This window comes from Vipera berus (assembly GCF_964194415.1).
Source record: "Vipera berus genome assembly, chromosome: 5".
NCBI classification, from domain to species: domain Eukaryota; kingdom Metazoa; phylum Chordata; class Lepidosauria; order Squamata; family Viperidae; genus Vipera; species Vipera berus.
The window spans coordinates 69,518,553-69,537,200 of record NC_138207.1 but is presented as its reverse complement, the minus strand read 5'-3'; the positions used below and the strand labels follow the sequence as shown (position 1 = coordinate 69,537,200).

Sequence of the window (18,648 nt, the reverse complement as noted above, 5' to 3'; positions counted from 1 at the left end):
ACATGATTAAGCCATCCACTAAACCTGGAGTGTTTTGTCTGATCGTGGTGAGTGGATGCAGCAGCAAAAAAAATCAGCTTCTTTTTTCCATGAGAAAACAGGGTCAAAAGGAGGGAGGTAACCAGTGGTGGGATTCAGCCGGTTCGCACCACTTTGGCAGAACCGGTAGCTAATACTTTGTTGCCCAGGCCCACAATGGACCTCCGCAAGCGGCACTGACACAGAGAGCCGGTTGTTCACATATTTGAATCCCACCATTAGCTACAACAGGGGTCCCCAAGCCCCGGACTGGCACTGGTCCGCAGCACACCAGAATCGGGGCCATGTGAAGGAGTGAAGCTCCAGCCAGGCATGCACGGGATGCAAGCAGAACATGAAACCATGTCCTCCGGTCTGCGGAAAAACCTCTCTCCACGGAACTGGCCCCTGGCACCCAAAAAGTTGGGGGCTGCTGAGTTAGAAGACTTTGACCAGACAGATACCATAGCCTAGGAAGAAAACAGTGACCCATTACTACTGGGTCACGACAAGGATCAGAACTTGACAAGTGTGAAAAATATGAAGCCTCGAGGAACCACGTTTTTTGGAGGAGAGCTCTTCTGATGGCACTTCTATGGCTCTGATAATCAGAAGAACAAGGGCGTGGAGAGTCCATTTTTAGTTTTCCATATTCTCAGAAACTGAAGATGTATATTCAATCTGTTCCTATGATGCTTCAAGTATTTCAAACTTTTCTGTTTGGATGCAGTCTTCCGCTGAAATAGCTACATCTACCTGGGATATGTTGTACATTCACCTGATAGGACATGCTTAGTACAAGTACCCAAGAACTTGTTCAGTTATGGCTGTTAACCAGCCTCAGTCATAAAATCAGTACCATACAGGTATCGGTATATATCAATGTTTGTGTGTTTAAATGCACTCATAAATAAACTTTTGTTGAATTCTGAATCCCTGAATCTTCTGTTGAAATTCTGTTCTTAAATATTTTTATATGCTTTATTACACTTAGTCCTCACTTAACAATAGAAATTGGGTCTGGCAACTTCCTAGCTAAGTGACAGGTCATTAAGCAAAACATCAAATGACTGATTGATTTACAATGGCAGTTCTGCTGCTATCATTCAGTGCAACATCACATGACAGCGACTTGTGACTTAACACCAGCTTCCCCACTGACATTGTGTAAAGGAGTAAGTCCCTCCGCAATCACTGCTACTAACGCTTGTAACATCCAAGATTGTTATGGGATCCGAGACAATACTAGGACTCTCATTCAACTGCTAGGACCACAAGCTCTGGTGAGCAGTTTCTCCTGATGGGAGTCCTCTCTGGAACTTGAAGCTTTGTCTGGAGCTCAGCATCATCTAGAGGAGCAAGCACAGCGAAAGAGCACCTCATCTACTCCTGAAACCAAATCAAAGTGCCTTTACCACTCCGATTCTAACATCCTGATGACGCTTTCATTATCCTGCCCCCCCTTTTCCCCTCCCACGGATGTGAGGTAAAGATGTGTCAAATATCTGTTAAAAAGAGCAATCCTTCATTTTAAAGACATCTGCTCCCACTTCTCGGCCTGACTTCCCGCTTGCCGTTTTGTTCAGCCCTTTATGTCAAAAAATGTGAGTAGCAGTTAAAATCAAGCTTGCCCGTAAAGGTTGCAGTTGTGCTCTCAAAGCTTGCAGTCCTCATCCAGAGAAGGGGGGGGAGAAACGTGCCTTAAACCATGTACTGACATCGTTATTACAAACATTTCAGCCCGTGGAATTCAGATGCCTTGGCTTTTTTTTTCTTCCTAAGCAGTGGTATTATGTGTGCCTGTGTGTATCTGTGATAGTACACACACACCGAGAGACACAAACACACTGAAAGCAGCTCTCTCACAATTGTTCCACTGTGACAAAGACAAGCAAACCAGATGCCCATGTGTTCAGGATAGTTCCTTCACTGTATCCCAGACTCCCCGTCCCATTTGATTTTATCTTTAAAAGATTCACTTAAAAAAAAAAGATAAAGGGGGAGGCATGCTTGTTGCAAAGCAGAGGGCCACCGTCCAATACCATATGTATACCATGGACGTCCTGGGCTAAAAGGAGATGCCACAGACACTGTAAAGAAAATAAGAAAGGTTGGGTTGATCAGCTAAAAAGGTTAAGCATTTTGGGTGAATGTGAGCTCACCTCTAAAAGAAAGAGAAAGGTAAATATGGATGGCAAGGAATGTCGTATGGAGACAGTGTGTGGCAGAGAATAACCTGATAGGTTATCTTACTCCAACCCATCAGGCCAGCCATTTTATGAATATGTAATCCTACATGGCAGCCATTTTACAGGAGCACTCAAAACATCATTAAATTCTAAAAAAAATGACTTGGCCCAACAAGGTTATTGTTTACACAAGAGAATCTACACTGAAGGCAATCAAGGAACCTCTTCGCCTGCCCTCATTGCTCACAGCTTTAATCACCCAAGGAAGATGCCGATTTTGAAATGCCTTCATTGATAAGGATTGTATTGTAGAATTTGCACTGAAGTAAGAGAGAGCAGACAGTGACAAAACGACCATTCACTCTTCCCTAAACAATATTCAGAATATACTCACTATCCAGCTTTTTGCAGCATAAGAACTGATTTATTACAATGATGTCCTAACTCACCTTCAAAATTGCTTATGGTAAGTTAATATATTATTTGTCTTCACAACAATCTGTTCAGATGTGTGTTAGGATGTGGCAGGTTAGTATGAGCCATAGGTGACAGAGATTTATGACCAAATCTGGACTAGAGCTGAGGCTTCCCAAAACTCTTCCCACTACACAATGACTAGGTTCACATGCAGCACAAACCTAATCTCTTTCAATTTGGCATACCCCCAGACAGACTGGCATTGCTGAGATTCTGGGAGCTGAAGTCCAATATATTTGTAAGGTGTCAGTTTGGGGAAAATAGTTAAGATGAAGAATCTAATGGGATCCAATTCAGACATAACAATAAGCCCACCAGTGTTTATAAACAATGACTTGGTTAACAAAATACAACAATCGCACATATGAAGGTGTGCGTGTGTGACTACTTCTCCAACTGCATGCATGTCCATTTTGAATGCTTATAAGCACATGAGGACTCCCTTCAGGCATTTTCATAAACATGTTGTATGTTGTAGGCATGTTATCTCCAGCTGGATGCTATGATGCCACCTCCTCCATCCTTGTCCAACCTGCTCACTGTACAAATTTCTGAATGCCTGAAAAAGATACAGGAATCAAGCCTATCACAACAATAAACCCTGGAGTAACTTGTGCATATGCAGGAGGAAAGTGTGACCTCTGTGGGCGGAGGTTATAGTTCAAGCTGCCCACCTTAGATGGGTGGGTCTACATTTCCCGTCACTCCCATCCATTGGCCAGTAGGTACAGTCCAACATATTTGGAGAGTAGGTCAGCAGAGGCTGAAATAGACAAATCAACTACCCACCTGGAAAGTTTTTGATGCAACAGCTAGTATTTTGGCTTAGAACTGGAAAGACTGAGATTATAGAAGATCAGAATATGTGTTCCTCCAGTAATTGCCCAATACTAAGAGCATCATTAGCTACTCTGACTAGAGCTGCTGAAAACTGTATTTCAGCAACATTTGGAAGTCCATAAATTCCCCGACCCTTGGTTTAAATATTTTCACAAATCCCTTTCCGGCTGGAGGAACAAAAGCTTCTACTTCTTTACTGCTGTATATGATTCCGCCACCCTGCTACATTTGTCATTTAATTTAATATGCATGTTATTTTTGTCTGCTACTCTGTTGCTACCTTCCCATTGTCATACCAATTACTTATAACCTGACAGATCTTGATTGCTTATAACCTGACAGCTCCTAGAATTCACAAGCCACCAGAGAGCACCAGGAAAGTTATAATCCTATGCACATTTACTTGGGAGTAAGTTGCAATGATAATTACCTCCCAGGAAACATGAACAGAAATGGCTTATTCACAATAATGGTGGTTTAAGGCATGCTGCAGTTCAAGTAAGGTTAGGAGTTATCTGACTGCAGATCAAATTTTTGCAGATTGTTTTTAGAAATCTAGCATCCAAGGAAAAGAGGGGAAAATCTCCATTATTGTTTTTCTCCATAGAATCAGCAAATGCTGTTGAAACTAGTCTAGCCCAAAGAAGGAATAGGTGGACACAGGAGTTCATTTTCCCTCATTGTCCTCTTATTTTTGGTGAAACATTAGTCATGCAGAAAAATATCTGTGCATAATGGGTTTCTTTAAAAAAAAATTCTAGAGATGATGTAAAATGGGTTCAACATATTTTCACATGTGGCCAACGTATAACAAATGATAGTAAGATCTATCCAACAAATTTTGTTTCCTGGTCTTCCGATAGGCCAGGGATTCCCAACCAGGGGTGCTTGCACCCCCTGGGGGGTGTAAAACGATATTCCAGGGGTTGGGAAGACGGGTTTAGAAATTTCAAAATTATAGCATATATGCATAATTTGTTGCTGTTATTTCGAACTTTTGTAAGGGGGTGCGAGAATATATCAGAAGCGTTCTAGGGATGCGGGGTATAGAAAAGGTTGGGAACTGCTATGATAGGCAAAACAAAAGCACCAGGTATTCAGACATCCCCTACTTGTTCAGTTACAGCGGGGCTGAAAAAAGTCAGTAACGGTTCTTGCAGTAATGACCATTGCAGTACAGGTAGTCCTCAAATTACGACCACAATTGAGCTCAAAACTTATGTTGCTAAGGGAGAAATTTGTTAAGTGAATGGTGCCCCATTTTCTTGCCACATCTGTTAAATGAATCACTGCGGTTATTAAGTTAGCAACACGGTTGTTAAATCAATCCGGCTTCCCCATAGATTTTGCTCGTCCCAAGGTCGCAAAAGGGGACCACGTGATCCTGGGACACTGCAACCATCATAAATGTGAGTCAGCTGTCAAGTGTCTGAATGTAAATCACATGACCACAGGGATGCTGCAATGGTCATAAGTGTGGAAAAATGGTCATAGGTCATTCTTTTCAGTGCCATTGTAACTTTGAATGGTCATTAAGTGAACAGTTGTATGTTGAGGACTAGATGTATCTCTGCAGTCCCATGATAACAATTTGGGCGCTTGGCCACAAGCATGTGTTTACAATTGCTGCAATATCCCGGGGTCATGCGATCACCCTTTGCAAAGTAAATGGGGGAAGCTAGATTCGCTTAACAACCGCAGATTAACTAGGGCGGTTCACTTACGAACTGTGCCAAAACAGGTCATAAAATCAGGCATGATTTGCTTAATTATGGCCTTACTTAGCAATGGAAGTTCCAGTCCCAGTTGTGGTTATAAGTTGAGGATTACCCTGAAGTTGGAAGAAAGGTAGAAACAGAAATCTGGGTTCTTAGTGCCCTCTATATCTGTGGCGGCGAACCTGTGGCACGCAGAGCCCTCTCTGTGGGCACGCACGCTGTCGCCCCAGTCCTAGGCCTTCAGCTGGGTTTTATAAAACCTTTTCGCTTTAGGCCTCCGCCGCCTGTGCAAAAAAATAAAAAGGTTCAATCAATCAATCAGTTTAAACTTCTTGAGGGGAAAAAAAAAGATCTCACAAAGTTGGAATTGATTGAACTTTTTAGGCCCACCCACTCTGCCGTTACCACTGCAGCCACACCCACCCAATGGGCCACGCCCACCCAATGGGCCACGCCCACCCGGCACCCGACGATACATAAGTGGGTTTAGGGTTGCAGTTTGGGCACTCCCATCTCTAAAAGGTTCGCCATCACTACTCTATATCATGGGTGACAAACTCACCATATCACATGATGTGCCGTAACTTTTTTTGCATTGCCGGAGCTGGAGTGGGCGCAGCTTCCGCAGGATGCAACTGGCCCACGGGCCGGCAGTTTTTGACACCCCTGCTCTACATCAATGCACTTGTGAAAGGAGAACTTGCTGTTCCCTTTTCTTGTGATCAAGAAATCCACCCCAAATAACAGCTGACTTGGGAGCAGACTCATGTCTTCTGGGTCCCGAACAATATACAAATAAGTAGAATTTTATTTCATTCTTAATCACCGCTGAAATATGAAAAGACAGCCAGAGATGGAATCTCACCAGAAGGGAAAGCAACATCAGATGCAAATTTCTCTACCAGCAGAGATCCAGAATGGTTAGCAACTGAAAAAGCTTCCTTCTAATATCAGTTACTATTAGTTAAATGCAATTTAAACAGTCCTGTGCATAATTAAATCACCTGAAGGACAAAGCCCTCTCTTTGGGAATCAACAACACACCCATACTTCCAGCCTGCAGAAAATCAATTAATCTCTGTCTCCGAATTTTTATCAAAAAGGGGGGGAAAAGCCCCACTAAAGCAAGATATATTTAGTCCCAAATCAACCTCCCCACCCCCAAAGTAGTTTATCCTGGCACACAAAGCACCTACCAGCTTCTCCCAGGAAGCCAGCTAATCAGGCTGGCTAACAGAGACCACTTCCCTAATTCCTCTCCTGCTAAACCCAATGAAGAAGCCAGCAGCTTGTAGTGGGGCTGGATTGCAGGGCTATAAAAAAAACCTTCCTGCTTTCTCTTTCCTTTCAATAACCCAGCTTCAGATCGTTTGTTTCCCTCTGCAATTAGCAGGCAGGAAGAAAAGACTGAGCAAGGATTGCTGAGAGGGAGGGCACTTTTTCCTCCCCTTTCCCATGACTGCCTGAAGTCACCCTTTCTCATAATGGGAAACCAGCAGTCGGCAATAGATTGCTAGACGGAAGAAGGCTGACTCTCTTCCCAGCAAAATTGCTCACAGCTTCTTGAAGGAAGGGGAATGAACAAGCCAGAGCGTAGGCACAAATGATCCCTGTAAGGCAGACATGTCAAACACAAGGCCCGGGGGCCGGATCCGGCCCGCGAAGTGGTTTCATGCGGCCCGCGAAGCCATCCTGGAAACAGTGAAGGAACGGCCCCCCACTGCTTTGGCCCTGGCCCAGAGACCCTCCTTCTGCCAGAGACCCTCAGATCCGTCCCACTCCTGCCCAGGCCCCCATAGGCACCCTTGATGCAAACGATGTAGAGCTGGCCACGCCCACCCAGGCCATATGCACTCTAGCCACGCCCACCCAGTAGGCCACGCCCACCCAGGCCACACCCACCCGGCCCCCTGAGGGCAACCGCAATGCTGATGCGGCCCTCAATGAAATTGAGTTTGACACCCCTGCTGTAAGGGACAGTCTGGTGGGTAATAAAGGGGACACACAGACACACACACACACATCTGCAAGGCAACTTCTATGATCCCCTTAAGTAGAATCTGGTGTTAAGTAAAGATATTTGGAAATAAGGCGTTGGTAGTGCAGGAACTGATTTTACATCAAGTTCCATCTCCATGTAAGTATCCACTATTATTTCAGGCTTCTTCAGCAGTATGATGGGAACAGGCTCACAAATCTTGATATGCTGCTATTGAACTGGAAATCTTTAAAAAAAAATGTTCTAGGACAAGCTCCTCCCTAAATCAAACTCTTAACGTTTTCCACATTTTCAGGAATGTTACCTTTAAACACTTCAAGCTCTTCATTCCCGAGTTTTTTTAATTTTCCTTTCTAGATACTTCCTTTCAAACAATTTTTGTTAGTCTGCTTTCATCTGCATTGATTTATGATCCAGGCCTCTTTCTCCCTCCTTCTAATTTGCCTTTAATTTCTTACTGTCTGCTGAGCTGTTTCAATGCTGTCTATTTTAGATTTTTCCTCTCCCTTATTTCATTTAACCATCTAGGCTTCTGGCCTTACTGGAATATTTGGGAATGCATGATCAACATTCAATACTACATATTAATAAGCAGAGTGACTCCAGAATATTAAAAATAGCTGGGTGGAAACATTTTTTAACCATCTGATAAGGAATATATTCAACTAGTTTGAAGCAACTTATCCTTCCAAATAGAAAGATCAGATGGAGGTTAGAAAAACCAGGAGGAGGGGAAGCATGTTCAGAATGGATACACATCAAGCTTTTGAACTGTCTGGGTGGTTTGGAAAAGAAATCATGAGATAAAGCTATTTAAGCCTTCCACTTAAGGAACTGAAAGATCCAATTTATTTAGGAAGGTCTCCTCAAAGGCAAACAATTCTCCAGCCAAGCCAGGAATGTCAGCACAGATGTTCCTTAAACTTTTTTTTCTGGAAAACTATTATGTATCCAGTAAATATAAAATGAGCTAAGATGGTGGATGCAATAATGCAATAAAACTGTATAAAATCAAGGGCAACTTTTCTGCTCATATAGCATAGGGAGGGGCTAACGGTATACCTTGTCTTGGGACTCTACAGATAAAAAGACCTGAGCAGTAGTGATAAAAAGGGGTTTTCCTACATGAAGAGAAATGCTGTCCCTTGGAGTAGTAAGCAATAAGTAAACTGCCAAGACCAATGGTTTCACACCATTTAAAATGGGGGCAAACAATTTGCAGTCTTAGGGCTTTAGCCCATTATAAGGCTAACTTCACGTTAGACCTTCAACTCAAATCACCCTTGCAAGGGATGTTAGGTAAGAGTTACCTTTTTCCTGCAGAATAACGAGAGAGGAAAAGGACTCATATTTGGGCTCTGCCCCAGCTCCCTGGTTGTTTCAGTCCCACACAGTGTTTAACCATATGAATCTTAAAAAGACTCAAATCTATGAGCCACGCATCTAGAGAAAGGAATACACTGATACAGAAGCATAACACAGCTCATAATAACAATGTAGCAGATAATTATTCTCCTTGTATTTGGCCTGTGAAAATTAGTGTGTGTATGTATGTGTGTGTGTGTGTGTATATATATATATATATATATATATATATATATATATATATATATATATATATATATATATATATATATATATATATATATATATATATATATATATATATATATAATTCTCCTTAGTTTTTGCATCCTTGCAATTTGTGGCAAACCTGCTCATATGCAAAGATTCCCAGTGCATCATGCCATTTTAATTTGCTTCACAGTCTCAAGTGCCAGAAAGAAATCAATACAGCTGCAGCAAGGCTTTGGTGCCTATTTAACAACATCAGCAACATTAACTTAGCCATCAGGAGGAAAGGAGAGCAACACAGCACACTCCCAGTTAGCTTAAACATATTATCATACATTTTAAACAGAAAATTTATGTCTACATACAAACTTATTGGTTTGAAATTTATAAGGAGCCCTACGTTAAGTTACATCTGCTTACTGTTAATGGACGCTGGCGTATCTGCTAATTAGATAATCCTTGCAGATAATTGTCAAAGGCTAATGAATGCATGTTGCTGGGGGGGGGGAGGGGAGGAAATGGAGAAGCTGTCGGCAAGATGGAGTCCTCATTAAGAAAAATGAATTTGGGGCCTTCAAAAGTGGCAGGCATTTATTTATAATTTCTACTCAGAAAATTCAATGGTTAAGGAGACAACCCCAGGCTTTGGGAATCTTGCCTGCCAACAGATATGAAATTTTGTTTTGTACGGAAGGCATGCATACCAAGCACAGGGAGAAAGATTATTTCCAATTGTTCAGAAAGAAACAATACAAAATGTTTTAAATAGACGGCCACTAAGTAGGCTAAGTTCATTTTTCTAGCGCTGACAGCTTGCCAAGTTTCAGCTTTTCAGATATTCTGCCTTTATAGAGCTACTTGTATACTTTTATCAAACTATTACATCTCCTGTAATAGCCAATCTAGGCAACTCTTTTGTTTGGAAGCTACTGAGAGAGATGCAGTTTTGGAAGTATTACATTATTAACTCAACCACACTATAGGCACTGGTTGTTTCATTAAATAAGGGAATATATCCTGAACTGCAAAACAGGAAAGGAAATAAGCTTTGCTGTTACTCTGCATTTATGTATGCATTATGTTTCTCAGGCGTGCAAGCCCTCTCTGAAGGAGGCCCATCTTTCTTGCTCAATGTGAAAAGGGGGGGGGGGAAATGGCAAGCTGGGGCAGTTTCAACTCAAGATAAAAGCTTTTTGAAGTGTGCAGAATCTCCTAAACAAAGAAATCTGTAATTATGGCAACGTGTGTCTTCGTGAGAACATTATTGTGCTACATCAGCAGTAGTCCATATGTAGCACCAATGAAATCTCCTCAAGAATAGAGGGGAGCAAAAAAAATAAAAAAACAAACTTCAGCAAAGTTGTAAGGTTTGCAAAAGGAGGCGACCTGATCTTCTTCTGGAGTCTGTTCCTGAAAGGTAAAGACAATAATTTCCCTTCCCCCCCCCCACACACATACACAAACACACTCTAGCGAGAGACACACCTTTTTTTAAGGGCCTAACCAACCCCATAGGAAAATATGGCTCATTTCAGCAGCCTTTTCATTAAAAGCACGACAGCCAACTCCGCTTCGAAAACGTCACTGAAGGGAGGACATGATTGTACAGTGGCGCAAACTAGAAAGCTGACTTTTTTTTTTCTTTTCAAGAAAGAGGAACCTTTTCTTCCACGCTGGATTCCGAACAGAAAATGAAACTAAAATATGCCATTATATAAAAAAAAAGAGAGAGGAGGGGAGAGGGAGAGAAAGAGAGAGAGAGAATCGACGTGACCGTTTAACTCCTCTCCCCTCCCTGATTTTTTTTCTCCCTCCCCCCCCCACCCATGCAATGAGCCATGCAACTCTTTAATCTGATTATGGCCTAATCCGGCCTTTCGCCCAGCTGCTCTGTCCTCGCCCTCCAGCCAGGGCCTAGTAGGGACGGTAAACTTCTCAGCTACAATTCCCCCCCCCCTTTCTCTCTCTTTCCTTTCCCGAAATTATATTTTCTTTTCTATTTGGAGACGGGTGGGGGGTGGGTGGGGGGAGGAGAGGGCAATGGGAATCATCCCCAAAGCAATTCGCGCTCCTACTTTTTAGTGCAATCCAGAAGGATCCCGGTAAACCGCCTCTCCCCGCAGCTCAAGGTGACCACCAGGGTATCGTTCACCATTTGCTCCACCAGCACCGGCAGCCAGGAGCCGACCTGCAGCTCTTTCGTGTCAGCTTCCTCCATGCTTTTTTTTTCTTTTTTTTTTTTGCCAGAAACTCGCGGCGGTGGCGAGCCTCGGTTTGCAGCTGGAGTGCGGCTGCGAGATCCCCAAGGCGGCCTTGGCTTGGGCAGGCTCCCCTCCCCCGCCGCTGAAGCTGCTGCGGCCGCTGCTGGCGCTGGCGCTGCTCTCGGGATAGTTACACTGGCCGCTTCGATGACCTCATGGCTCCAGGCTCCCCCTCAACCGGGAGGATTAGTAGGTGCGTTGACGTCACAATGCTTCCCTCCCGGGAACGTTCCACAGCGGAATCCTGAAACAATGGGCGACATTAGGGTACTTATGGAACGAGAAGGTGTTTGGATTCCTACCCCCCCTCACCCCCCCACACCCCCTCTCCTCCAGCTTTACCAAGCGGAGTTACCCTTTAGGAACGAGGTTTCCCGTCTGGCCCACACTTGAGCGCTTTAGAAGTATCACGCTTACGCCTACAGGAGGGGTCAAGTGATTTATCCAGGCTAAACTGCTTCCGTCCCGGTACTGTTGCTGACAGTCAAGCAAAGCCAAGAGATTAAATTCTGGCCGTTCTGTTGGTTTAAGCAGGCGGGATGCCTTTCTTTTCCAGTCCCGCTGCAAAGGAGAGAGGTTTTACCTGGAGCGGATGGGTAAAACACGGGCTACTCCGGCATCCAGATTTCTAGACACCTTCCCAAGTAAAGTAAAATGTCTTCTTCCGTCACTGATAGTGGCTACTACTACTACTACTACTGCTAAGCTTGTAAGCCGCCCTGAGTCTTCGGAGAAGGGCGGGATATAAATGGAATTAAAATAAAAAATAAATAAAAATACTGACAAACCGTCTTTTTTGGTTTTACCAGCAGAACATAGGTTCAGCCCTTGCATTCCGATTGCCAGCTGAGTCCATTTTGTTTCAGCCAAATCTGGAGCGGATTAATTTGAACACTTCCTCTGTATGTCTCTAAATGTGTGTGTCGCATACATGCCTGTACAGTATGTGTGTATTTGGAAGGAAATCGGTGGATTTTATTTCCAAGGAAGTATGGACTGGATTGTAGCCATGAATAGCTTTATCCTACTTAGTCCAGAAGAGTTCAGTTAATTTCCATGCTCTTTAGGCCGCCCTCCCTAATTTCTATAAAATTTCAGACAAGATGTGTTTCATCTCATGCATAAGCTGTTTCCAATTACTTTAAATATCATCCCCAAATAAAATATGTGAACAACTCTATACTTGGAAATCAAGATTAAGGAACAGTGATATTTTCTTTTTGTGCCGTATATTTAAAACTGACTAATGAGCAGTTTTCTCTCCAGATCTATGTTCCACTGTGTTCAGTGCTATATATCTTTATATTGATAAGTCCTATAGTATTCAGTGTGTTTCTTACATTTCAGCAAGTTTGACTAGATTTGTAATTTTTACAGGAAATATATCAGTACCATTCTATGAGTACTTACTTGGCTATATAACTTACATTGCTAAGTCTTATAGTATTCAGTGAGCTTCTTAATAACTATATTTAAGTGTGCAAGTAGAAACAGGAAGCAATTGATTTCCAGGTAATTTTTCTTCTATAAATTCAGGAGATTTTCAAAGCAGACATTCTGAAGAGGCAGCATAGCACAGAGTCCTAAATGTTCAGGGGGCAAAAGATAATCCAGTAATTTGCACCTTAACTATTAGGTCCTACTGAGTTCTGAAGGATTTACTGCAAAAATAGTTCTGAGATTTTTGTTTCTAAAGTCTGTATATAGGTCTTGTCATTGTGTTACAGATAAATCTAGAACTGGAAAGGGTGCATGAGAAGCACTGTATTTGATTTGATTTGAACACTGTAAGAAAAGTTGATCATGTCTTTGGAGTCTGGCAATTGTAGGGACTCTGACTTCTGTTATATAATCTTAGAAGTGCAGAATTGGAAAATGTTACAAGGATCAACTTGTCCACCTCTGTGGCATATGCAGGAAAACCAATTAAATCATCTACAAGAGGTGGATGTTCCATTGTTTCTTCAAAATCTCCAGAAATGGACCTTTCACAACTTCTATAGATTGATGGTAAAAGCTTCCTACAAAGGACCAATGTATTCAAATTGTTTCCTCATGAAGAATGCTTAGTGATACAGCAGTTCCAAAGATGGCTTTGCAACATTTCAAAGTATTCCTATATGACTCTGGACTTCATGGTTTATTGTCATTTATAGGTTTGGTTCAGTAAGTAGCAATAATAGGATTTATGTTGGCCTTGCTTCACTATCATTTTCAAGGAGGAGAAGTGTGTATGTGTGTGTGGGGGGAGGGACAGTATTGTAGGTCAGCAGTAATAGTGCAAGAAAAATGCTCAGACAGCCTTACCTTCATAAATCACTCAGAAGTAGTATAATATGTTAACGTGACCATCCTTCTTCCATAATATTATAAAGCAAATGTATAAGCCAAAATGTTGCTATGTTATAATCTTTTTATGTTACAATCAGTGGGTGAAAAATTAAAACTGTAATAGGTTGGATCCTTTTCTCTACCTTGGATGGTAATATAGCAAAAATAAGTAGAAATGTGCATGTTTTTTTCACTAAACCTATGAAGGGTTAAGCTTTTTCCTAGAGACATTTGAAGATTTTTGCTTGAGTTTGGAAGAAGGATCCAAATCTTTCTTAGAACTGAATGACATAGAATCACATGGTCTTGTATAGGATTATTTTGTCAGGCCTAAGCACAGTGCCACAAAGAGGGGAGAGCTGCTTCCCCCTCCCCCTTTACATTCAAAAGAGGTCCAAGGTCACCAATCTTTTCCTGCTTCTGCCAGTGCTGAATTAGCTCTTTAAATACAAATCTACAGTATTGTCAAAAATTTGTTCACTCCTGCAATATTTAATCAAATTTATCAGATGAGTGACATTGATGTGGACTACAAACTTTATGGAAATGTAGCATTTTATCTCCAGCATGTACGACTCCATGTTAAAGAAAGATCTAAATGGCATTATTAAATGTAAGCAATTTTTTAAAGGAAATAAATAAAGCAATTTTATCTTTAAAGCAATCTCACTACCCTAAACACATTTGTTCAAAACACAAACTAATTGATATAAAGCAGAGATTGGGGGGGAAAGGCATAAGAACCATCACATTTCAATTTAGACAATATGATTTGTAGATTTTAGATTATCCTCTTTAAAAAAAATACATTGCATGCAATATAAAAATGTATTGAGGATTTATCAGTCTACTTTTAGCTTAAGGTGTTAAGAGTGAAGCAAATCCTGGACAGTGTAGAAAATGTGTTTCAATTTATTTGAAATATCTGTAAAGGTTTTATTCCTTCAATCTTTTTTCCCCTTTAAGCTCTATCTGCCACATAATTTTAACAGAACCAAGCAAAGCCACTGCTTGCTGAATCCAGATGACGCTCACACACTCCCCTATTTTAAATCTTTAGTAAGTGTGACCAGTATAGTCACTGTATTTTCTCCGTCAGTTTTTTTTTCCTAGTGGGTTCTTCAAGCTATAAAATCAACTCCAGCCTGCACATGGGAGGACATTTATAGTCTAAGGCTTAATTTTGTTTCATTCTTCAAGAAGGGGAGGAGGGGAGAAAGCTTTGCTTCATTCATGCCTAAGAACTCCCACCTGGTTCAACAGCCTGGCTGTGAATTTAAAAATCAAAGAAAAAGAAGCAACGAAGGATGCATTCCAAAAAGAAAGGTGAGGAAAACAAGCAAACGCACCACCCCAACCGGTACACGTTAAACCCTCGCAAATGAGAAGCGGTCGGAAAAACCGAAACAACGACGAGGAAGAAGGAAAAAAAAAGTCTGTGGCTCGCATTACCTGATCACTTGTCTCTCTCCGGCCCTTTTAACCATGGCAATGTTTGACAATTCGCGGAGGTTACTATGTGTGGCTGATCGTTTCCGTCAGGCGCCGCCTAGCGATCTCTCGCGGCACTTCCTCGTTCAAAGTGGCTCCTGCCAGCCTTGGAGTCGCCTCCTTTGCAAGCTGCTGGAGCCGAAGCTGACACGCTGAGGTAACCTCAGATAGCAGGGCGGAGGCAGGGGCAACTGTCACCTTAAACCTAAGGCACATTCCAGGCCTCCTGGATGCTTCTGGAAACATGCTCCAAGGGGTAGGCGGCAGTCTCGCTGGCTGCAGCACTTGAATAAAACGTTGCAAAACAATCGCCGCCCCCTTGAAATCCTTGTGTATTCAGACGATAAGGCTTAAGTGAATCCCGAAGGCTTGTTCGAGCTGTGGAAAAGCTCTGAACCACCTTCCCACTCCCCTCACCCGTCGCCGATGTCGCTCTATCGGCTCTCAGGTTTCTTTCTTAACAGTGATCATAACTTAAAAAGAGCTGGTCAAGAGTCTTTCATTCCCTCTGCCCCAACAATTCCTTTCTTTTTTCGGGACGCGGTGGCTCAGTGGGTTAGGACGCTGAGCTTGTCGATCAGAAGGTCGGCAGTTTGGCGGGTCGAATCCCGAGTGCCGCATAACAGAGTGAGCGCCTGTTACTCGTCCCAGCTTCTGCCAACCTAGCAGTTCGAAAGCACATAAAAATGCAAGTAGAAAAATAGGGACCACTACGGTGGGAAGGTAACAGCGTTCCGTGCGCCTTTGGCGTCTAGTCATGCCGGCCACATGACCACGGAGACGTCCTCGGACAAGCGCTGGCTCTTCGGCTTTGAAACGGAGATGAGCACCGGCCCCTAGAGTCGGAAACGACTAGCACGCATGTGCGGGGGAACCTTTACCTTTACCTTTATATATATTTTATTGAACATTGCGGTTAAAAAGACAAGAATTAATACAAACTAAAAACAATAAAGGCATAACAAGAAAAAAATAGACAGTGAGGAAAGAGGAAAAAGAGGAAAAATAATAATAAAAATATATATGACTTCTCTCTTCATCATAAGTATAAACAATTTTAGTGACATCACTCATCAGAATACAACAAATAATCTCTTCTTCCCATATCCTATCTTTTATCTGTAAACAAATCCTTCAAATCTCATTCTTGAGTTCTAGTTAACCAAAGCCCATTAAATATTACCAGAGATAACATAACTATGTAACCTTGATCAAATAAACCTACTTTATATTCCTTCTTTTTACTTTTAACCACCTTGACCTTTAATCCTTTGAAATACTGTCCTAGAGTTTGATTTATTTTCATTTTCCTTTGTCCCTTCTCACAAAATCCTTAAGAACTGTCTCTTTTGTAACCAATATAGGAAAGTTAGCCAGGTCACTCCTTTGGTTTGTTATTTATATATCCCTTTTAATCAGTGCTTTTTTTTAAAAGAAAAAGGTGCCAGAACTCACACTTGTCATACAACCCGCCTTGCCTACCCTACAAGGTTCCATCCCAAGAAGGTGCCGGAACTCCGTTCTGAGCGTTCTATGAGAAAAAAAAGCCCTGCTTTTAATTATTAAGGCATCAGCTGGTTCCAATAAAGGAGAATCTTTGTAGTTCAGGGTTGAAACTAGGCATCCTTGGTGCTCTTTGACCTTGGTTGTTTTCTTGCAGACATTTCATTACCCAAACCAGGTAACATCATCAGTGATGTTACCTGGTTTGAGTAATGAAATGTCTGCAAGAAAACAACCTAGCTCAGAGAACACCAAGGACCACTCAGCTAGTTTCATTTGTGTATTTAGTATAGCGTCTTTTCCCATGTCATACAAATAATCTGTCATTTTTAAATGCACTTTCAAATCATTCTTAGCCTTATCCAATAAAATTTGTTCCTCTTCCATATCATCTTTTAGGCATAGTCTATTTGCAGTGGCAGGAGCTTTTTAGATTAATTTCTGGGTCCGTGGTTCAACTATATTCTTCAATGTACCCATTATTTTGCTTTATTCTGTATTGGCAAGTCAAATTTAAGGGTTCTTTAATTGTAACCTTTAGCTCTTTCTGGTTCCCTCTAGCATGGATTGTGTTAGAAAGGAAGCCCATTATTCTCAAACACAGGTATCAAAGTATTTAAAATAATTCATATAATTTTAGAGAGAGATTAATAAACACTTTGGGGGTCTAGAAGCCAAAAAGCAGTTAGGTGCCTCTATCCATTATTGAATGTAATGCTAAATTTTAGCCGTCTATGACAATAAAGTTGTACCTTTTATTCCCCTTCCAAGTTCATAGACTCCTGATATCTTAATTTGGATCCCAGATTAACAACCCCTGAAATTGATGCTTGAGACAAACAGAAAGATGGTCTTTATGAAACCTTCTTGATTATAAGGTATTTCAAGACTAAAAAAAACCTGATACCACTTTTTAAAAACCAGCAAATATTCCAGATTGGACAGTGCAAATTACTTTGGAATAACTTTTGCGAATCCTTCTTTAGCCTGGGATAAGGCAAATGAAAATAGGTTTAGAGCAGACATGTCAAACTCACGACTTCACGTGACATAACATCCCCTACTCATTAGTCTATTACAGATTTATCTAGAGATTTATTTATTTGTTCAATGTATTTGAGTTTGATCGCATAAATATTGGTCTGTTGTCCCAACAAATCTTTCCACGCATTTATTATTGCTTTCATTAGCCCAATGCAGAATTTGAGATTGTGTGTGTGTGCCTTAACATATGTGTTGGGCTAGACATAATTTGAGCTAATTCATTATTAATATAGCCATGAGATCATAGGCTGCACTTTAGTATTTGGCTTCTCATGTGCTGTCTGGATATACAGATAGTGCACTTATTATGCATGTGAATCACACGCTGGATATGTCAAAAGTCACCATTGTTGATATTTAGTATGTATGTATCGCATGCATGGAGATGAAGTATATGCTTCAACCACTGATGGTTGTATCAGGGAAAATAGGTACAGAGGAAAACTATATTTGGATACCATCGAGTAAGAATTGTTCTAATTCTAGCTTAGTGTAAATAAGCAGCTTTGTCCTTGGCTCAAACTCTGGCTTCTTAGGATTTTGTAGCTTTGATCATGATGTTACATTGAATCGGAGATGAGTAGCCTTTAGACTTTCAGACATTGTCCTAATTCAATCCTGTCTAAGTATGATTGATGGTCAGGGGTGCAGGAATTATATTTCAGAAACATGTGGTTGGCCAAAAGCTGGCTAGCCCTGCAAAAATTACAGATGAATATTTGGTGGTTTGTTCAGCTGTTTCCACCGGCGATAGGAGCCAAAGGGAGACAACTGAGTAGTGCTGCATGAAGTCATTCCTTGTTTATGCTAAGACAAAATTCAGTGTGAGGCCTGAATCAAACCTCTCATGAGATAATGTTCTACAGCAAGCATCCCAGGGCATGCCGACTATATGCAAAATGAGTTATGTAGGCTCCTAAGCTATTATATGGGAAGTGGCAGAGTAAATTTACCTTTGATACTTGAGAGAAGTACAATCCAGTAAAAATGGTGACACCTAATCTCCTGGCATTGTCTTCTTCACCCCCATTAGATTTATCTGAATAGAAATTGAGCAAGATTGCAACTGTGATCTTACTCAACCACTACAGTTCATTGAAATTCACCAGGGCTGAGCATATGGGAAATTTCCTGATGGATTTTGCCTGCTATAGTCAGGCCTTTTTGTTCAGAGGAATGTGAGTCATTTACCCTGGCTGAGT

The 18,648-nt window shown here is 41.6% G+C and overlaps 1 protein-coding gene and 1 long non-coding RNA gene across 4 annotated transcripts in view; both read right to left on the bottom strand.

Annotated features, from left to right (window-relative positions):
- PWWP2B (PWWP domain containing 2B) overlaps positions 1-12,472 on the bottom strand; it is a 51,211-nt gene extending 38,739 nt beyond the window's left edge. For 2 of the 3 annotated variants that reach the window (XR_014026635.1, XM_081329300.1), the window contains exons 1-2: positions 11,433-12,472; positions 10,892-11,321 (exon numbers count right to left, since the gene is read on the bottom strand). Coding sequence is in view for 2 of the 3 variants with exons in the window: in XM_081329300.1 (XP_081185426.1) it covers positions 10,892-11,034 (143 nt within the window). In the remaining variant the exon portion in view is untranslated. Of the gene's footprint in view, positions 1-10,891; positions 11,382-11,432 lie in introns of those variants that run through there. The other variant, XM_081329301.1, reaches the window with a different exon arrangement.
- On the bottom strand, positions 3,153-5,866 carry LOC308668965. Its single transcript, XR_014026636.1, has 3 exons — positions 5,805-5,866; positions 5,425-5,526; positions 3,153-3,243 (listed from the first exon to the last, which is right to left on the bottom strand). It is a non-coding gene; the product is annotated as an uncharacterized lncRNA (long non-coding RNA).
- Positions 12,473-18,648: the final 6,176 nt, after the last annotated feature.